This window comes from Zosterops lateralis, assembly GCF_965231275.1.
Source record: "Zosterops lateralis genome assembly, chromosome: 34".
NCBI classification, from domain to species: Eukaryota; Metazoa; Chordata; class Aves; order Passeriformes; family Zosteropidae; genus Zosterops; species Zosterops lateralis.
The window spans coordinates 477,782-498,958 of NC_139794.1; the positions used below are offsets into that span (position 1 = coordinate 477,782).

General features: G+C 60.3%; 2 protein-coding genes across 2 annotated transcripts in view; both read right to left on the reverse strand.

The window, feature by feature from the left end:
• Window positions 1–200: 200 nt before the first annotated feature.
• WRAP53 (WD repeat containing antisense to TP53) lies at window positions 201–7,562 on the reverse strand (the record flags this gene model as incomplete). The annotated part of the gene is made up of 11 exons (XM_083881555.1): window positions 201–262; window positions 998–1,413; window positions 1,931–2,077; window positions 2,932–3,035; window positions 3,462–3,670; window positions 4,169–4,301; window positions 4,928–5,018; window positions 5,831–5,919; window positions 6,443–6,551; window positions 7,171–7,269; window positions 7,372–7,562. The coding sequence occupies 11 exons, from the start codon at window positions 7,560–7,562 to the stop codon at window positions 201–203; spliced, it is 1,650 nt and encodes a 549-aa protein (XP_083737681.1).
• Window positions 7,563–8,430: 868 nt separating this feature from the next.
• The window catches only part of POLR2A (RNA polymerase II subunit A), a 33,881-nt gene continuing 21,134 nt past the window's right edge, over window positions 8,431–21,177 (reverse strand). Inside the window, exons 19-30 of the mRNA XM_083881502.1 lie at window positions 20,705–20,810; window positions 19,620–19,825; window positions 18,979–19,203; window positions 17,801–18,047; window positions 16,820–16,920; window positions 16,627–16,731; window positions 15,741–15,923; window positions 14,837–15,040; window positions 13,628–13,814; window positions 12,365–12,478; window positions 11,478–11,627; window positions 8,431–10,743 (exon numbers count right to left, since the gene is read on the reverse strand). Coding sequence (XP_083737628.1) covers window positions 9,587–10,743; window positions 11,478–11,627; window positions 12,365–12,478; window positions 13,628–13,814; window positions 14,837–15,040; window positions 15,741–15,923; window positions 16,627–16,731; window positions 16,820–16,920; window positions 17,801–18,047; window positions 18,979–19,203; window positions 19,620–19,825; window positions 20,705–20,810 — 2,985 coding nt within the window. The 3' untranslated portion in view covers window positions 8,431–9,586. The remainder of the gene's footprint in view (window positions 10,744–11,477; window positions 11,628–12,364; window positions 12,479–13,627; window positions 13,815–14,836; window positions 15,041–15,740; window positions 15,924–16,626; window positions 16,732–16,819; window positions 16,921–17,800; window positions 18,048–18,978; window positions 19,204–19,619; window positions 19,826–20,704; window positions 20,811–21,177) is intronic.

Sequence of the window (21,177 nt, forward strand, 5' to 3'; positions counted from 1 at the left end):
GTAAAATATTTGGTTTAGGGATGGGTGTGGCTTGGAGTGGGTGTGGCTATTTGAGGGCGTGGCTTATGGGCAATTAACACATCCAGGTAAAGGGGGCGTGGCTAAAAGGTAACACGGCCACACCCAGAGCTGACCGTGCTGTGGGTGTGGTCACAGGGATGGGCGTGGCCAGCAGTGCCACACAACCAGTGATTTAACCCTCAGTTACCATGGCAACGGTGAAGCTGCTTGGGAACGGACCCCGCCCCCTTGGGGGGGGGCTCTTAAAGGGGCAATGCCAGAATTGGAGGGTGGGGACCACCGAGGGGATGGGGAAGATTTGGGGGTACCTGGGTGAGGTTTGGGGGTGGGGCAGCTCTGGCCACACCTCCATTGGTGACAGCCCACACGGGTGACAGTCACAACACCTTTAGTACAACTGGGGTGACATTTGGGGTCCCCAGGGTGACATTTGGGGTCCCCATTGGGGCTGTGACCCCCAAAGGGTCAGTCCTGGTGCCCCCAGGGTGACATTCGGTGTCCCCAAGGGTGACACTCACTGCCCCTGGGGTGTGTCACAGTCGGTGTCACCCCCGGCACAGGTGGGGTGGCTGGTTCCAGTGTCCCCAAGGGTGTCCCAGCCATTGTCCCCAGGGAAGTGACACTCGGTGCCACCGGGAGGGTGACATTCAGTGTCCTCGGGGAGGTGACAGTCAGTGGGCTCAGTGTCACCAGTGAGGTGACAATCACTGGTATCCCCAGAGAGGGAGGTGACAATCACCCATCCCAGTATCCTCAGGGAGGTGACAGTCACCAGTCCCTGTGTCCCCAGGGAGGTGACAATCAGTGGTTTCAGTGTCCCCAGGGAGGTGGAGGTGACAATCATCCATCCTGGTGTCCTCAGGGAGGTGACAGTCAGTGGTCTCAGCGTCCTCAAGGAGGTGACAGTCCCCGGTCCCTGTGTCCCCGGGGAGGTGACAATCACTGGTCTCAGTGTCCTCAGGGAGGTGACAGTCACCGGTCCCTGTGTCCTCGGGGAGGTGACAACCACTGGTCCTGGTGTCCTCAGGGAGGTGACAATCACCACTCCCAGTGTCCTCAGGGAGGTGACAATCGCTGGTTTCCCCAGCGAGGTGACAATCACTGGTGTCCCCAGGGAGGTGACCATCGCTGGTGTCCCCAGGGAGGTGACAATCACTGGTGTCCCCAGGGAGGTGACCATCGCTGGTGTCCCCAGGGAGGTGACAATCACTGGTGTCCCCAGGGCTGTCCCAGCCGCTGTCCTCGGGTCCCCACCACCAGAACTGCAGGCGAATGTCCCCTCCCGGGGCTGGCCCGTCCTCTGTCCCCTCCTGGTCACTGTCACTGTCCCACAGCGCCGGGAACAGCCGCTGGCCCGAGGCCGTGGCCAGGATGGGGAGCCGGGGGTGGAGGCTGGGGGGAAATTGGGTGAGAAATTGGGGATCTGGGGGGAAATTTGGGGGATTTGAGGAGAAATTTGGGGGATTTTCGGGAGAAATTTGGGTGAAAATTTAGGGGATTTGGGTGAAAATTTGGGGGATTTGAGAGGCAAATTTGGGTGAAAATTTAGGAAATTTGGGGGGGAAATTTGGGAGAAAACTTGGGGAATCGGGGAATGAAATTTGGGTGAAAATTCGGGGGATTTGAGGGAGAAATTTGGGTGAAAATTTGGAGGATTTCGGGGCAAAATTTAAGTGAAAATTTGTACAATTTGAGAGGGAAATTTCAGAGCAGGAGCGACGCCCCCTCCCCAATTCCCCCCACGGCCCCCAATATTTGGGTTGGGTGAGATCTCAAAAATTTTGGGATCCTCCCCAATTTTTTAGAGGAGACAAATCCCAGACACCCGACGTATCTCCCAGATTTTTTGAGACAGTCCCAGGAATTTTTTGGGGGTCCCAAAATATTTATTTGGGGAGGGGGTTTTTACCTGGTGCCGTTGACGCAGTCGCGGAGGGCGCGGAACCGAAACAAGGGGGGCAGCTCGGGGGGGTCCCCAGAGCCGGGCGGGGGGCTCAGAGTGTCCCACACGGTGACAAAACCATCGGTGTCACCACTGACCAGGAACTGCCCCGACCTGGGGGGGGACAGGGACACCCAGGGCTCCGGGACCACCCTCAAAACCCCCCAAAAAGGGGGGTCAGGGGGTCTAAGGTGGCCTGGACCCCCTAAATCTCTCCCAAGAGAAGATCCAGGTGTTCAGGACCTTCTCAAATTCTCCCCAAAAGTTGACCCAGGTGTCCAGGACCCCCAAAAATCCCCTTGAAAAGGTGCCCCAGGTGTCCAGGATGTCCCCAAAAAGTGGCCCAGGTGTCCAGAACATCCCCAAAAAGTGCCCCAGGTGTCCAGGACCCCCAGAAATCCCTTGAACAGGTGACCCAGGTGTTCGAGATGTCCCAAAAAGGTGCCCCAGGTGTTCAGGATGTCCCCAAAAAGTGGCCCAGGTGTCCTGGATCCCCTAAATCTCCCCCAAGAGAAGCTCCAGGTGTTCAGGACCTCCCCAGATTCTCCCCAAAAGGTGACCCAGGTGTTCAGGACCCTTCAAAAAATTCCTTCAAAAGAAGGTCGAGGTGTCCAGGATCCCCAGAAATCCCCTCGGAAGGTGCCCCAGGTGTCCAGGACATCCCCAAAAGGTGACCCAGGTATTCAGGATGTCCCCAAAAAGTGGCCCAGGTGTCCAGGACGTTCCCAAAAGGTGACCCAGGTGTCCAGGACCCCCAAAACTCCCCTCAAAAGGTGACCCAGGTGTCCAGGACATCCCCAAAAGGTGACCCAGGTGTTCGGGATGTTCCCAAAAAGTGGCCCAGGTGTCCAGGACCCCCAAAAACCCCCTTGAAAAGGTGACCCAGGTGTCCAAGTTGTCCCCAAAAGGTGACCCAGGTGTTCAGGACATCCCCAAAAGGTGCCCCAGTTTTTGGGGGGGTCACTCACGGGTCGAGGTCAAAGGTCACGCGCTGGTTGGTGGCCACAGGCCGGGGCAGCGCCAGCAGGGGCCGGTCGGGGACACGAAGGTCCCAGCACAGGATGTGACGGTCCTGGGGGGGCGGGGCCAGGAGGGACACGCCCATCAGCCCCAAAGCCACACCCCCAAAGGCAGAAACCACCTCTAACCCCATAAGCCCCGCCCACAAAGCCCCACCCACCACAATGGGAGATGTCAATCAAAACCCAAACCCGCCCCTACAGACACGCCCAGTTTTATGTTAACAGAGGCCACACCCACAAAGCCCTGCCCACCATGAGGCCACACCCGCATAACATTCCACAAGCCCCGCCCACAAAGCCCCGCCCACCACAATGGGAGATGCCAATCACAACTGAAACCCCGCCCCTACAGCCACACCCAGATTTGTCACTACAGAGGCCACACCCACATTCCCAAAGCCCTGCCCACCATGGGACCACACCCTTATAACTACAAGCCCCGCCCACAAGCCACACCCAGAACTGGCCCCACCCACCTTCCTCCCGCCCACGAAGAGCTGAGTCCCGCAGGGGCTGAAGCGCAGGTGGGTGGGCGCGGCCGGGAGGCGTGGCCAGAACGCCACGGCCCCGCCCCCTTCCAGCGGGTACAGCCCCAGGCTCCGCCCATAGGAGCCGCAGGCGAACAGCGATTGGCGGGGGCTGAAGGCCAGGCAGCCAATCAGGCCCCGCTGGCCCTGGGATCCACCTATGGGGGTGGAGACAGAGGTTTGGCCACGCCCACAGCAGTGAGGCCACGCCCCCTTCAATGGCGCCCAAGCTCCGCCTTCTTTAAGCACGTCCAAGGCCACACCCTCGTGCCCCACCCACTTAAGCCCCGCCCTTAGCCCATCCCCTTTAGGCCCCACCCACAACCCTTAATCCCCAAACCACACCCCTTTAAGCCCCTCCCCTTTTGCCCCACCCATCAAAGCCACTCCCCCTTTCCCTCAAAATAAAGGGGGGAATCCCCCTTTGTTACCTGCAGGCTCCTCCCCTTCAGGCCCCACCCATTTAAGCCCCACCCCTCCAGCTCCTCCCACTCCTCAGGCCCCGCCCCTTTTAGCTCCACCCCGCCCCTTTTAACCCCTAAATCTCCCATTAAACCTCAAATTAAAGGGCAGGAATCCCCCCATCCTCACCCTAAGACCCCACCCTTTAAGCCCCGCCCTCAGGCCCCGCCTCTCCCCCAGGCCCCGCCCCTCACGCCTCAGGGCTCTCTCGTGGCCGCTCCGGCCCGGCCGCTCCGTGGGGAACTCGCGGACGGCGCCGTCGAAGCCCCCCAGGAGCAGAGACCCGTCGGGGGAGAAGGCCAGGGAGTGGGGGGCCACCGGCTCGTCCTGGGGGACACGGGCCTGTCACTGGGGGACCCCGAAACCTACCCCAAACCCACCCGGGGGACCCCAGAACACACCCCAGAACCCCAGAACACACCCAAAATCCTCCCAGGTACAGGAAGGACCCCAAACCCACCCGGGGGGACCCCAAAACACACCCAAAACACACCCAGGGACATCTAGGGGATGCCAAAACACACCCTGGGACCCCAAAACCTACTCAAAACCCACCCAGGGAACCCGAAAACCCACCCAGAGGGACCCCAAAACACACCCCGAGGGACCCCAAATTTGCACCCAGGTACAGGGGAGACCCCAAAACACACCCAGGTACAGGAAGGACCCCAAAACCCACCTGGGGGGACCCCAAAACACACCCTGGGACCCCAAAACCTACACAAAACCCACACAGGGGGACCCCATAACACACCCAGGGACATTCAGGCTGACCCCAAATCCACCCAGGTACAGGAGGGACCCCAAAACCCACCTGGGGGACCCCAAAACCCACTCAGGGGGACCCCAAAACCCACCCAGGGACATCCAAGGGACCCCAAAACTCCTCTCATCAAAGGGGTCAAGTGCCCCCAGTTCCCTCCCAGGGCTCCCAGTTTGCCCCAGTTGCCCACCAGGTGGTTGTGGGCACGGAATGACCCCCTCAGGCTCCCGTCGAAGGCGTCCCAAAGGTGTATGGGGTTGTCCCGGCAGCTGGAGGCCACCCTGCCCAGTATGGACCAGTATGGACCAGTATGGACCAGTACAGACCAGTATAGACCAGTACGGACCAGTATAGACCAGTATGGACCAGTACAGACCAGTACGGACCAGCAGTGACCTCCAGGAACCTCCCCTGCTCCCAGTACACCCCCCCAGTTCCTCCCAGTAAAAACCAGTTACCCCAAGCCCCTCCTGGGATCCTCCTCTGAGGCAACAGGATCTCCCAGTTCATCCCAGTAACAACCAGTGCCATCCCAGTAGCCTCTGTTCTCCTTCCAGTACCTTCCCAGTATGCTCCAGTGCCTTCCCAGTGCCCTCCCAGTACACCCCAGTCCATTCCCAGGGCATCCCAGTCCATTCCCAGGGCATCCCAGTACCCTCCCAGTCTCCTTCCAACACCTCCCAGTCCATTCCCAGTGTCCTCCCAGTGCCCCCAGTCCATTCCCAGTCCCTCCCAGTACATCTCAATTTCCTTCCAACACCTCCCAGTCTATTCCCAGTCCTTCCCAATGCCCCCCTAGTCCCCTCCCAGTGTTCCCAGTGCCCTCCCAGTTCCCTCCCAGTTTCTCCCAGTGTTCCCAGTGCCCCCCCGGTCCCTCCCAATCCCCTCCCAGTCCCTCCCAGTGCCTCCGCCAGTGCCCCCAGTACATCCCAGTGCCCCGCCAGTCCCTCCCAGTTCCCTCCCAGTCTCTCCCAGTGCTCCCAGTTCATCCCAGTCCCCTCCCAACACCTCCCAGCACCTTCCAGTGCCCCCCAGTACGTCCCAGTCCCCTCCCAGTCCCCCCCAGTCCCTCCCAGTGCTCCCAGTGGCTCACAGGCAGGTGGGGGGCTGGTTGGAGTCCATCAGGGGGAACCAGGTGAAGTCGTAGACGGTGTCACCTTCGGCCACCTGCACGGCCGGGATCTGCCACCCCAGAGTGACCACAGTGACCACAGTGACCACAGAGTGACCACGGAGTGACCAGAGAGTGACCACAGAGTGACCCCAGAGTGACCACAGAGTGACCAGAGTGACCAGAGAGTGACCACAGAGTGACCCCAGAGTGACCACAGAGTGACCCCAGAGTGACCAAAGAGTCACCAAAGAGTGACCCCAGAGTGACCACGGAGTGACCACAGTGACCACAGAGGGACCACAGAGTGACCCCAGAGACCCCTTGAGTGACCCTGGAGTGACCCTGGAGTGACCCTGGAGTGACCCCAGAGTGACCCCTGATATCCACAAAGACCCCCAGAGTGACCCCCAGACCCTTCAGATCCCCCCCAACCCCCCCCCCAGGACCCCCAGAGTGACCCCTAGACCCCCCAAATCCCCCCAGGCCCCTCCAAACACCCCTCAAGACTCCCAGAGTGACACCCAGACCCCCCCATATCCCCCCCAAATCCCCGCCAAGACCCCCAGAGTGCCCCCCCAGCCCCCCACCCACCATCTCGGGCAGGGGCGCCCCCGGGGGGGGTCCCGGGGGGAAGGGCAGGTCGAAGATCCTCAGGGTGTTGTCGTTGCTGCAGGTGAGGATACAGGAGCCATCGGGGGCCCTGGGGGGACAGGACAGGGGTGGGGACCCCCAGTGTCACCCCCAGAGGGGCCAAAATGACCCCCCAGAGAGGCCAAAATAATCCCCCCGGGGGCCCCAAAATAACCCCCCAGGGGACCCCCATTGACATCCCCAGAGATCCCAAAATAATCCCCCAGAGAGCCCAAAAAAAACCCCCAGTGAACCCCCATTTTCACCCCTAAACTCCCCAAAATAACCCCCCAGAAACCCCAAAATAACCCTCCAGGGGTACCCCAAAATAATCCCTCAGAGACCCCAAAATGAGCCCCCAGAGAGCACAAAACAACTCCCCAAAGACCCCAAAATAATCCCCAAAGACCCCAAAATAACCCCCCCATTGAGGACTGGGGAGGTTTTGGGATGATTTAAGGCGGTTTTGGGGTGATTTAGGGAAGTTTTAGGGTGTTTTAAGGCGGTTTTGGGATGATTTAAGGAGGTTTTGAGGTGATTTAAGGAGATTTTGGGGTAATTTAGGGTGATTTAGGCTGTTTTAGGGAGGTTTTGGGATGATTTAAGGTGATTTTAGGGTGATTTAAGGCAGATTTGGGGTGATTTAGGGTGATTTAAGGCGGTTTCGGGGTGATTCAGGGCTCTCTCACCACTTGCAGCCTCGCAGGAAATTCTCGGGGCGCCGCGCGAATTCCGCCCGCGCCCCCCAAACCTCGTAGGGGGCCCGGCCCAGCTCGAACGGGGGGAACCTGGGGAGAGCCGGGGGTGTCAGGGATCCCCTCCCCAAAACAAAAACCCCCCTCAGATCATCAGAAACCCCCCAAAACCCCAAATTTCCCCCCAAAACTCACTCGAGCGCCTCGGGCCCGTCCTGAGGGGCCGCGGGGGGTTCGGGGACCCCCGGAGGGGCTGAGGGGGGAGGGGAGAGCTCAGGGCCCCTCCCCCACCTCTCAAACCCCCCCAAATCTGCCCCAAAAAACCCAAAATCTTCCCAAACTCTCCCGCCCCCCCCGCGGGAAGCGTCCACCGTGGGCGCCGCCATGACACTGCCAGGCCACGCCCACCGCGGGGAACGCGCGCTTTGTTGGCCACGCCACTCCGGTGACTGCGCATGCTTGGCCACGCCTCCGTCTCCATATATGGAATGAGGCGCGAAGGCGGTTGGCTCCGCCCCCTGTGGGCGGGGCCTCGGCGTTTCCCGCCAAAAGGGGACGGGAGCGGTTTGGGGTCGTGAAATGCGACCCCCCCCAAAAAATTGGCCCCAAAAATGGGGTTGGAGGGAGATGGGGGGACCCCAAAATGTCACCTGAGGGTTTGAGTGGCTCTGAGGGTCCCCAAAATGTCACTGAAGGGTTCAGAGGGGCACAGGGCACCCCAAAATGTCACCCGAGGGGGTTGAGGCTCCCCCAGTGCTCCCAGTGCCCCCCCAGTGCTCTCCCAGTGCCCCCAGTGCCCCATGACCCATCCGTGGCCACCATGACCCAACCACGGCCACCATGACCCATCCATGGCCACCTTGATGTTCCTCCACATCCCCCTCAAGTTCCTCATGGCCACCACACCCCAGGGGACCCCAGAGAGGACAGGGGGGTCCCTGTGGGGTGGGGTCACCTCAGGTGTCCAGGTGCGTCCAGGTGTCCCCAAATTAGGGGGTTTGAGGCGTCCCCCTCCCCCCTCCAAAAAAAAGAGTCGCACATGAAAATCATTAAAACTTTTATTAATTTCCCCCAAAATTCCAAATCAATTCCACGAAATTCGCTTCCCCTCCCCCACCCTCCACAACCCCCCAAAAAGTGAAAACAGCAAAATAAAGAGGGGGGGTGGGGGAGGGGCAAAGGACCCCCCCCTCCCCCTCCCCAAAACCACCACCGAGCCCCCCCCAACCCCCCACCCTCATTAATTAACGACCCTCATAAATTACAGCCCCTCCCCCGCCCACTGCCCCCCCCCAAATCAAGGGGGGTCCCACACCTGCCCCTCCCCCACCCCAACTTGGGGGGAGGGGTCACCTCTGAACTTGGGGGTCACCCCGAAACTTGGGGGTCACCCCGAATTTAAGGCTCAGAGCCCGGTTTGGGGATCAACCCCCCCCAATTTAAGGGTTTCACCCCAATTTAGGGGTCAGACCCAGTTTGGGGGTCGCCCCCTCTGAATTTGGGGGTCTCAGTGTGATTTTGGGGGTTCCCCCTAAAAACTTGAGGGTCTTTTAAAGTTTGGGGGTGACCCCAATTTAGGGGACACCCCAAATTTTGCCATCACCCCCTCTGGTGTCACCCCCCCAACTCTGGGGTACCCCCAATTCAAGGGTGACCCCACAACTCTCTGTGGGGACTTTGGGGGTGACAACAACCGTGTCCCCACTGAACTTGGGGGGAATTTGGGGGTGACAACCCCGTTTCAATTTAGGGGTGACATCGGGAACTGGGGTCACCCCCATGGCCTGTGGGGTTTGGGGGGTGACAACCCCATTCCCATAGAAATTTGGGGTGTCACCCCCATGTCCTGTGGGGTTTTTTGGGGGGGGTGACAACAACCCCGTCCCCATATTGACACTGGGGTTTTTGGGGGTGACAACCTCAACCCCGTTAGAATTTGGGGGTTCAAGGGGTGACACCCCTGACCCCATATGGATGTGGGGGTTTGGGGGGGTGACAACCACCAGAGTCCCCAAATCAATTTTGGGGTCACCCCCACGGCCTGGGGGGTTTTGGGGGTGACAACAACCCTGTCCCCATATTGACGTGGGAGTTTTTGGGGGTGACAACAACACCATCCCCACATCAACATGGGGGTCACCCCCATGACCTGGGAGGTTTTTCGGGGGTGACAACAACCCCATATTGATGTGGGGTTTTTTGGGGGTGACAACAACCCCGTCCCCATATTGATGTGGGGGTCACCCCCATGATCTGGGGGGTTTTTGGGGGGTGACAACAACCCCATATTGATGTGGGGTTTTTTGGGGGTGACAACCCCGTCCCCACATCAATATGAGGGTCACCCCCGTGGGTTGGGGGGTGTTTGTGGGGTGCCCCCCTCGTCCCCACAGACCCCACAGCGGGCGGCTCAGTTGTCGTCGTCGCTGTCGTCGGGGCTGATGGCCGGGCTGGTGAGGCTGTAGGTGGGCGACGTGGGGCTGTAGCCGGGGGACGTGGGGCTGTAGGTGGAGCCCTTGGGTGACGTGGGGCTGTAGGTGGGCGAGGTGGGGCTGTACTTGGGCGAGGTGGGGCTGTAGGTGGGCGACGTGGGGCTGTACTTGGGCGAGGTCGGGGTGTAGACGGGCGAGGTGGGGCTGTAGGTGGGCGAGGTGGGGCTGTACTTGGGCGTGGTGGGGCTGTAGGTGGGCGACGTGGGGCTGTACTTGGGGGACGTGGGGCTGTACTTGGGCGACGTGGGGCTGTACTTGGGCGAGGTCGGGGTGTACTCGGGGGAGCTGGGGCTGTAGCTGGGGCTGGTCGGGGTGTACTTGGGGGACGTGGGGCTGTAGCTGGGGCTGCTGGGGCTGTAGCTGGGGCTGCTGGGGGTGTAGGTGGGCGACTGCGGGGTGTAGCGGGGGCTGGACGGGGAGTAACTGGGAGAGGTGGGGCTGTAACTGGGCGAGGTGGGGCTGTAGCTGGGAGACGTGGGGCTGTAGTTGGGCGAGGTCGGGGTGTAGTTGGGGCTGGTGGGGCTGTAACTGGGAGAAGTGGGGCTGTAACTGGGAGAGGTCGGGGTGTAGTTGGGGCTGGTGGGGCTGTAGTTGGGGCTGGTGGGGCTGTAGCTGGGGGAGGTGGGGCTGTAGCTCGGGGAGGTCGGGCTGTAACTGGGAGAGGTGGGGCTGTAACTGGGAGAAGTGGGGCTGTAGCTCGGCGAGGTGGGGCTGTAACTGGGCGACGTCGGGCTGTAACTGGGAGAGGTCGGGCTGTAACTGGGAGAAGTCGGGCTGTAACTGGGAGAGGTGGGGCTGTAACTGGGAGAGGTCGGGCTGTAGCTCGGGGAGGTCGGGCTGTAACTGGGCGACGTCGGGCTGTAACTGGGCGAGGTGGGGCTGTAACTGGGAGAGGTGGGGCTGTAACTGGGCGAGGTGGGGCTGTAGTTGGGCGAGGTGGGGCTGTAGCTGGGGGACGTGGGGCTGTAGCTGGGCGAGGTGGGGCTGTAGCTGGGGCTCTGCGGGGTGTAGCCCCCCGGTGACCGCGGCTCGTAGGCGGGGGACGTCGGGCTGTAGCTGGGGGACATGGCCCCGCCTGTGGAGAGGAGACACCGGGGTCAGCAGGGGGTCAGCAGGGGGTCAGTTGGGTGTTGTGGAGGTTTTGGAGAGGGTTGTGGGGGCTGTTAGTGGTTACAGGGTGTTCTGTGGGTGTTTTGGCTTATTTCCAATTCTTTTAGGGGTATTTTAGGCTGTTACAAGTTGTTTGGGGCGTTTCAATGGGTTTTAGGGTGTTGTTAGTGGTTACAGGGAGTTCTGAGGGTGTTTTGGGTTATTTTAGGATGGTACAGGTTGTTCAGGGTGTTAAGGGTTACAGGGTGTTTTACAGGTGCACTGGGTTATTTTAGGGGTGTTTTAGAGTGTTTGGGGTATTTCAGCATGCTGTTAAGAGTTACAGGGTGTTTTTTATGGGTGCACTAGGTTATTTTGGGGGGTATTTTAGGGTGTTTGGGTGTTGTTAAGGGTTACAGGGTATTTTACGGGTGCACTGGGTTATTTTGGGGGTGTTTTAGGATATCTCAGGGTGTTTTTGGGGCCTAAAGGGTATTTTACGGGTGCACTGGGTTATTTTAGGGTGTTTTAGGATATCTCAGGGTGTTTTTGGGGCCTAAAGGGTATTTTACAGGTGCACTGGGTTATTTTGGGGGTATTTTAGGGTGTTTGGGGTATTTCAGTGTGTTGTTAAGGGTTACAGGGTGTTTTTTATGGGTGCACTGGGTTATTTTGTGGGTATTTTAGGGTGTCTCAGGGTGTTTTTGGGGCTGCACTCACCGGGGGAGGGGATGTAGGGGCTGGAGGGGCCGGGTGACCCCGGCGAGCCGGGCGTGGGTGACCAGGCCGGGGAGTAGCCGGGGCTGAACCCGGAGGCGTCCGAGGCCGCGCTGGGGGAGAATCCGGCCCCGCCCGGGGTCATCCCGCTGCCTGTGGGGGAAACGGGGGTCAGGGGGACCCCAAATACAGCCCAGGACCCCAAAAAACAACCTCAGACCCCAAAACTGCCCCCAAACACAACCCAGCCCCACCCGGGGTCATCCCGCTGCCTGTGGGGGAAACGGGGGTCAGGGGGACCCCAAATACAGCCCAGGACCCCAAAACCACCCCCAAATACAGCCCAGCCCCGCGCGGGGTCATCCCGCTGCCTGTGGGGGGAAAGGGGGTCAGGGGGACCCCAAATACAGCCCAGGACCCCAAAACCACCCCCAAATACAGCCCAGCCCCGCCCGGGGTCATCCCATTGCCTGTGGGGGAAACGGGGGTCAAGGGGACCCCAAATACAGCCCCAAGCATGACCTGAGACCCCAAAACACAACCCGGCCCCGCCCGGGGTCATCCCGCTGCCTGTGGGGGGAAAGGGGGTCAGGGGGACCCCAAATACAGCCCTGGATGCCAAAACTGCCCCCAAATCCATCCCAGGACCCCAAACCCCACCCCAGAACACCCCAAACTGCCCCCAGGACACCAAATTGAGCCCCCAAAAGGCCCCCAAACCCACCCTCACCTCCACCCCAGTTGCCCCCCCATTTTACCCCATTTCTAACCCACCTCAGACATCCCGATTTACCCCCCCCGGGACCCCCAATGACACCCCAAAATCCCCGTTTTACCCCCCAAAACCCCCTCCCAGTCCCTCCCAGTCTGTCCCAGTGTCCCCAGCTCACCCACGCTGGGGGACCAGGCCCCGTAGGCCGGGGTGGCCCCCTGGTTCCAGGGGGTCATGGCCGGGGACATCCCCCCCATGGGGCTGGGGGCCGACCCGAAGAACATCCCGGTGGCTGCGGAGAGAAAGGCGGGGGTCAGGGGTACCCCGAAATCGGGGGGTCCCCAAAATTGGGGGGTATCAATATATGGGGGGTACCAATATATGGGGGATATTGAAATCTGGGGGATATCAACATCTGAGGGATATCAACATTGGGGGAACCCCAAAATTGGGGAGTATCAATATATGGGGGTATCAACATTTGGGGGATAGCGACATCTGGGGGATATCAACATTGGGGGGACCCCAAAATTGGGGGGGTTATCAACATTTGGGGGGCATCAATGTCTGGGGGATATCAAAATCCAGGGGATCCCAAAATCTAGGGGATACCAACATGTGGGGGACCCCAACATCTGGGGGATATCAACATCTGAGGGATATCAAAATCTGGGGGGCATCAACATCTGGGGGGACACCAAAATCTGGGGGGCAACCACATCTGGGTGGTATCAACATCTGGAAATGCAAGATCTGAGGGAAATCAACATTTGAGGGGCACCAACATCTGGTGGACCCCAAAATCTGTGTGGACCCCAAAATCTGGAGCTGTCCCCTCTTGCCACGGGACACCCAAATCCACAATGACCTCAAAGGTCTTTGTGTCACCACCACCCTTGGGTTGGTTGGAGGATCCAGGCCACCATTCCCTGGGGCTGTCCCCATTTTCTGGGGGTGTCCCCATTCCCTGGGGGTGTCCCCATTCCCTGGAGTGTCCCAGTTTTTTGGGGGTGTCCCCATTTTCTGGGGGTGTCCCCAGTTTTCCTGGGGCTGTCCCCATTTTCTGGGGGTGTCCCCAGTTTTCCTGGGGCTGTCCCCATTTCCTGGGGGTGTCCCTATTTTCTGGGGGTGTCCCCATTTTCTGGGCGTGTCCCCATTTCCTGGGGGTGTCCCTATTTTCTGGGCGTGTCCCCATTCCCTGGGGGTGTCCCTATTTTCTGGGGGTGTCCCCATTTTCTGGGCGTGTCCCCATTTCCTGGGGGTGTCCCTATTTTCTGGGCGTGTCCCCATTCCCTGGGGGTGTCCCTATTTTCTGGGGGTGTCCCCATTTTCTGGGCGTGTCCCCATTCCCTGGGGGTGTCCCCATTCCCTGGGGGTGTCCCCAATTTTCTAGGGGTGTCCCCATTCCCTGGGGGTGTCCCTGGGGGTTTTGGGGACTCACGGCCGCCGACGCCGAGGCCGGGCAGGGCGCTGGGGATCTCCATGCCGTGTTTGCATTTCTCGGCGTCCAGCAGGAGGTCGAAGCAGCCGGTGCCGGCCGGGGCCAGCTGGCCCAGCATGATGTTCTCCGACACTCCTTTCATGGGGTCGCTCTCCCCGTGGGCGGCCGCCTCCATCAGGACGTCCACCTGAGAGGGGGGACACCCCAAAATCAGCCCTGAACCCCAAAATCAGCCTCGAACCCGAAAATCAGCCTCGAACCCCAAAACCCATCAAAACACCCCAAAATCCCTCCATGGGGTCGCTGTCCCCATGGGCAGCTGCCTCCATCGGGATGTCCACCTGATGGGGGGACACCCCAAAATCAGCACCGAACCCCTAAAACACTCAATTATCCTTCAAAACACCCCAAAATCCTAGAAAATGTCCCCAAAGTCCCTTTATGGGGTCACTGTCCCTGTGGGCAGCTGCCTCCATCAGGACGTCCACCTGATGGGGGGACACCCCAAAATCCCACCCCAAACCCCAAATCCCACCCCAAATATCATCCCATCTACTTGAAGGAGCACTTCATGAGGGGCCCGGTGTCCTGGCGGTTGACGCCATGCCGGGTGATGACCACCAGGTGTCCCCTCAATGTCACACCCCAAATCTTGCCCTAAATCTCACCCCAAACCCCAGTTCCCCACAATCCCATCCTAAATCCCACCCCAAATCCCATCCCATCTCCTTGAAGGAGCATTTCATGAGGGTTGTCACCATGGTTGACACCATGGCAGGGGACGACCATCAAGTGTCCCCTTGACGTCGCACCACAAATCTTGCCCTAAATCCCATCCCAAACCCCAAATCCCACCCCAAATCCCACCCCATCTTCTCAAAGGAGCACTTCATGAAGGTCCCAATGTCCTGGTGGTTGACGCCATGGCAGGTGACGACCATCAAGCGTCCCCTTGATGTCACACCCCAAATCCCACCCCAAATCTCATCCCAAACCCCAGTTCCCCACAATCTCATCCTAAATCCCACCCCAAATCCCATCCCATCTCCTCGAAGGAGCACTTCATGAAGGTCCCAATGTCCTGATGGTTGACACCATGACAGATAATGGTCACCAGGTGTCCCCTCCAGGTCACACCCCATAAAACCACCCCAGACCCCAAATCCCACCCCAAACCCCAAATCCCCCCCCAAACCCCAAAGCCCTCACCGTCTCCTCGAAGGAGCACTTCATGAGGGGCCCGGTGTCCTGGCGGTTGACGCCGTGCCGGGTGATGGCCATCAGGTGTCCCCGCGAGGTCATGGTGTCGCACAGCAGCGCCAGGTGCCGGTAGTTGACGTAGGAGCCGTCGAAGGAGATGACGTGGTAGAGCTCCCGCTCCAGGGCCTTCCGCACCGCCTCGATACCCAACACCTGCCCGGGAGGGGCCAGGGGAGGGAGTTACCCAAAATACAGGAGATCCCAAAATCCAGGGGTTGGGAATTCCCCAAAATCCAGGAGTTTGTGATTTTGGAAACCCCCAAAATCCACATGTCCACAAATCCTTGAGATCCGGGGGCTTGGGAAGGGGTTGGTGAAGATCTTCACCATGAGGACCCAGGTGTGTCCCCAGGTGTGTCCCCAGCCCCAGGTGTCCCCAGGTGTGCCCAGGTGTGTCCCCAGGTGTGTTCCTAGCCCCAGGTACTCACGGTGAAGATCTCCACGATGTCATTGGAGGTGGTCCATGTGTGTCCCCAGGTGTGTCCCCCGCCCCCAAGGTGTCCCCAGGTGTCCCCAGGTACTCACAGTGAAGATCTCCACGATGTCGTTGGAGGTGGTCCATGTGTGTCCCCAGGTGTGTCCCCCGCCCCCAAGGTGTCCCCAGGTGTCCCCAGGTACTCACAGTGAAGATCTCCACGATGTCGTTGGAGGTGGTCCATGAGAGCCCAGGTGTGTCCCTCACCCCCCAGGTGCCCCCAGGTGTCTCCAGGTGTCCCCAGGTGTGCCCAGGTGTGTCCCTCACCCCCCAGGTGCCCCCAGGTGTCCCCAGGTGTCCCCAGGTGTGTCCCCAGGTGTGTCCCCAGGTGTGCCCAGGTGCCCCCAGGTGTATCCCCAGGTGTCCCCAGGTACTCACGGTGAAGATCTCCACGATGTCATTCGAGGTGGTCCTCACGGGGTCCACGTCCTTCTCGCTCAGGACCCTCATGAGGCTGACGCCGTCGGTCTCCAGGATCCACTCCTGCAGCGCCTTGAACTCCCCGTCCTCCGTGATGATGATCTTCTTCTTGTTGTCTGTCTGGGGCAGGTGCATGTACACCTGGGCCAGGTGGGGACAGGGGTCACCAGGGGGCACCAGGGGGCACCACAGGTGTCCCAGAGCTTCTAAAGGTCTCTCAGAAGCTCCTGGAGAGCTCCAGGTGCTCCTCAGGACCCCCAGAGCACCTGGTGGTATTCCAAGAGTTTCTCAGGTGTGTGTACACCTGGGGCAGGTGGGGACAGGGGTCACCACAGGGTCACCAGGGGTGCCCTGAACCTTCTAAAGGTCTCTTAAAACCTCCTGGAGAGCTCCAGGTGTCCCCAAGACCTGCCCAGGTGTCCCCAAACCCCTCCAGGTGTCCCTGAGGACCTCCTGGACCTCTCCAGGTGTCCCCAAACCCCTCCAGGTGTCCCCAAACCCCTCCCAGGTGCCCCTAAGCCCTCCCAGTTGCCCCAAACCCCTCCCAGGTGCCCCTAAGCCCTCCCAGTTGCCCCAAACCCCTCCCAGGTGTCCCTGAGCCCCTCCCAGGCATCCCCAAACCCCTCCCAGGTGTCCCCAAACCCCACCAGGTGTCCCCAAACCCCTCCAGGTGTCCCCAAGCCCTTCCCAGGTGTCCCCAAACCCCACCAGGTGTCCCCAAGCCCCTCCCAGGTGTCCCCAAACCCCACCAGGTGTCCCCAAGCCCCTCCCAGGTGTCCCCAAACCCCACCAGGTGTCCCCAAACCCCTCCAGGTGTCCCCAAGCCCTTCCCAGGTGTCCCCACCTTGCTGATCTGCTCGATGCCCTGCAGGGTCATGTCCGTCAGCATGTTGGACTCGATGCAGCGCAGGAAAACGTCGTCGTCCATCTTGTCCACCACCTCCTCCTCCTGCCGGGGGACAGCCAGGTGAGGCCCGGGCCACCTCAGGTGTGCCCCCAGGTGTTGTCCCCCCCCTCTCAGGTGTGTCCCCTCCCACCTCCTGCATCTTGTTCTCGTCGCTGTTCATGATGCGGATGCGCAGCACCAGCTTCTCGGCGTTGTCGTCGTTGAAGATGCAGTTGAGGTCGTCACCGAAGCCTGGCAGGGGACACCGGGGTGGGGACAGGGGTCACCTCACGGGTGGTGGCACCCAAAGGACCCTCAGGGGCAGGTGGGGAGGGTGAAAGGTGGGCCAGGAGCACCTAAAGCTCGGTGGGGTTACCCCAAAGGCACTCCAAATCACCTCGACTCCCTTCCAAATCCTTCCAAACTCTCCCCAAACCACCTCCAAACCACCTCAAACCCCCTCCAGTTCCCTCAAACCCCCTCCAAGTCTCTCTGAACCTCCTCCAGGTCCCCCAAACCTCCTACAATCTCCCTCCAAATCCCCCAAACTCCCCCCAAACCCCCTCCAGCTCCCCCAAACCCCCCCCAAACCATCTCAAACCCCCTCCAGTTCCCTCAAACCCCTCCAGGTTCCCTCAACCCCCCTCCAAACAGCCTCAAACCCCCTCCAGCTCCCCCAAACCCCCTCCAAACCACCTTGAACCCCCTCCAGGTCCCCCGAACCCCCTCCAGGTCTCACCAAACTCCCTCCAGGTCTTTCAAACCCTCTCCAAATCCCCCAAACCCCCTCCAGTTCCCCTGAACTTTCTCCAGATCCCATCAAACCTCCTCCAGATCCCTCATACCCACTCTAAATCCCTCCAAATCCCTCCAAACTCCCCAAACCCCCTCCAACCCCCTTCCAGATCCCCCCAAACCCCCTCCAGCTCCCCCAACCCCCCTCCAAACCACCTCAAACCCCCTCGAAACCCTCTCAAACTCCTTCCAGGTTCCCCCAAACCCTCTCCAGGTCTCCCCAAACCCTCTCCAAATCCCCCAAACCCTCTCCAGGTCCCATATACCGCCCCCCAAACACCCCTCAAACCCCCTCCAACCCCCTCCAACCCCTCCCCAACCCCCTCCTCCCTCTCACCAGCGTTGATCTTCTCGGCGATCTGCTCCATGGTGAGCTTGCGGTCCGTCATGTGTTTGCGGTCCAGCTCGACGCGCAGCAGCCAGGGCGAGATGCGGCTGACGTCGAAGTCGGGCATCTCGTAGTAGACGTTGACCCACTCCTGGTCCTCGGCCACCACCGTGCTCTGAGGGTTGGGGTCGTAGTAGATGGCCGTGTTGGCCGTCACCTTGCGCAGCGTGGTGTGCTCCAGGCGGCACAGGATGTCCTGGGGGGACAGGGGACATTGGGGACAGTTAGGGGACATTGACAGCGTGGTGTGCTCCAGGCGGCACAGGATGTCCTGGGGGGACAGGGGACAGTGAGGGGACAGTCAGGGGACATTGGGGACAGTTAGGGGACATTGACAGCGTGGTGTGCTCCAGGCGGCACAGGATGTCCTGGGGGGACAGGGGACATTGGGGACAGTTATGAGACATTGGGGACAGTTAGGGGACATTGACAGTGTGGTGTGCTCCAGGCGGCACAGGATGTCCTGGGGGGACAGGGGACAGTGAGGGGACAGTCAGGGGACATTGGGGACAGTTAGGGGACATTGGGGACAGTCAGGGGACAGTCAGGGGACATTGGGGACACTGGGGACATGGTGTGCTCCAGGCGGCACAGGATGTCCTGGGGGGACATTGGGGACAGTCAGGGGACAGTCAGGGGACATTGGGGACATTGGGGACAGTCAGGGGACATTGGGGACACTGGGGACATGGTGTGCTCCAGGCGGCACAGGATGTCCTGGGTGGGGACAGGGGACATTGGGGACAATCAGGGGACATTGGGGACATTCAGGGGACATTGGGTGTGGCATGCTCCAGGCGGCACAGGATGTCCTGGGTGGGGACATGGGACAGTTAGGGGGCAGTCAGGGGACATTGGGGACATTGGGGACATTTGGGGACAGTCAGGGGACATTGGGTGTGGTGTGCTCCAGGTGGCACAGGATGTCCTGGGGACACAGGGACACAGAAACACCAAAGATGTGGGGACACTGAGGGGACACAACCCCACAGGGCCACCACCAGACCCCCCACAACCACCAGGAACCCCCAACTCCTCCCAGCCACCCACAACTCCCCATCCCCAGGGTGTCCCCAGGGTGTCCCCAGGGTGTCCCCAACACGTCCCCGCGTGTCCCCAGGTGCCACCTTGGCGCGCTCGGCGTCGCGGGCGCTCTGGCCCAGCAGGAAGACGGTCAGCGAGGGCGTTTTGGGTTTTTTGGAGATGTTGATGAGCTCCTTGAGGCGGGGCACGCCCAGGGTGACGTTCTTGGCCGACACGCCGGCGTAGTGGAAGGTGTTGAGGGTCATCTGGGTGGCCGGTTCGCCCAGGGACTGCGCGGCCAGGGCGCCCACCATCTCCCCGGGGTGGGCCTGGGGGGACACAGGGACACCAGAGTGTCACAGCTGGGTCATGGACCCAAATACCGACCCCAAACCATCTCCCCGGGGTGGGCCTGGGGACAGGAGAGTGACCCCAAAATGTCACAGCTGGGTCATGGACCCAAATACTGACCCCAAACCATCTCCCCGGGGTGGGCCTGGGGACACGGGGACAGCAGAGTGACCCCAAAGTGTCACAAACCCAAATACTGACCCCAAACCCCCAAACACTGACCCCAAACCCCCAAACACTGACCCCAAACCCTCCTAAACCCTCAAATACTGACCCCAAACCCCCCGCAATGATCCCAAACCCCCCACAATGACCTCAAACCCACCAAGAACGACCCCAAATCCCCCCCAAACCCCCCAAAATGACCCCAAATCCCCCCCAACCCCATTCTCACAATGGCCTGGTTGAACTTGGACTCGATCTCGCCCAGCAGCCAGTCGAAGGCCTCCCCGCTGAGCCGGAACTCCTCCACCATGCGGCGGCTGCAGAGCGTCGAGCGCAGGTGGATGTTGAAGAGCAGAGTCGCGTTTTCCTGCGCCTGCCGGCTCAGGGGGTCCTCCCCGTTGACGATCACCAGCTTCCTGCTCAGCTCCTTCACCCCTGGGGGCACAGGAGGGGCTTCTAGAACCTTCTAGAGCATTCCCCAAACCCATCCCAGCTTCCTGCTCAGCTCCTTCACCCCTGGGGAGAGGAGAGCTTCTAGAACCTTCCAGAGCATTCCCCAAACCCCAAATCCCAGACCCATCCCAGGTTCCTGCTCAGCTCCTTCACCCCTGGGGCACACAGGAGGTGTCAGGGGGGCTTCTGGAACCTTCTAGAGCATCCCCAGACCCATCCCAGCTTCCTGAGCATCCCCAGACCCCAGACCCATCCCAGCTCCCTGCTCAGCTCCTTCACCCCTGGGGGAGAGGAGGAGTCAGGGGGGCTTCTGGAACCTTCTAGAGCATCCCCCAAACCCATCCCAGCTTCCTGCTCAGCTCCTTCACCCCTGGGGGACAGGAGGGGCTCCAGAACCTTCCTGAGGGACTCAGGGACCTCCAGAACCTTCTTGGGGGTCTCCCCCAATCTCATCAGAGCTTCCTGAGGGTCCCCAGAACTTTCCTGGGCTCCTTCAAGTCCATCCAGAACGTTCTTAAGGGGTTCAGGGTGGTCCCAAATCCTCCCAGGACCCTCTTGGGGGTCCTCAAACCCCCAAAACCTTCTTAGGGGTCCCCAAATCCCCCCAGAACCTTCCCAAGGGGTCACAGGAGTCCCCAAATCCCCCCAGAACCTTCTTGGGGGTCCCCAAATCCCCCCAGGACCTTCTTGGGGGTCCCCAAATCCCCCCAAAACCTTCTTGGGGGTCCCCAAATTCCCCCATGACCATCCCAAAGTCCCTCCAGCCCCTTTTTGAGGACCTTGATGGGTCCAAATCCCCCCAGAAGTTCTCCAAGGGTCCCCAGACCCTCCCCAGGGGGGTTTTGGGGTCCCCCCACTCACCCTCCACCACTTTGACGGGGTGCAGGTCCGAGGGGAGCCGGGAGTTGATGTGGAAAATCTTCTGAGCGTTCCAGATCATGCGGAGCAGGTTACAGGGGAGCACCACCTGGGGGGCAAAAATGGGGTCAGGAAACCCAGAAATGGGGTCAGGGGCTCAAAAATGGGGTCAGGACATAAAAAAATAGGGTCAGGGACCTCAAAAATGGGGTCAGGACATCAAAAAATGGGGTCAGGAACCCAAAAATGGGGTCAGAGGTCAAAAATGGGGGGTGACAACGTCAAAAATGGGGGTGGGAAACCCAAAAACTGGGGGTGAGAGGTGAAAAATGGGGGTCAGGAGTCTCAAAATGGGGTCAGGAATCCAAAAATGGGGTCAGGAACCTCAAAAATGGTCAGAGGTCAAAAATGGGGGTCAGGACCCCGAAAATGGGGTCAGGGAACCCAAAAATGGAGGTGGGAAACCCAAAAATGGG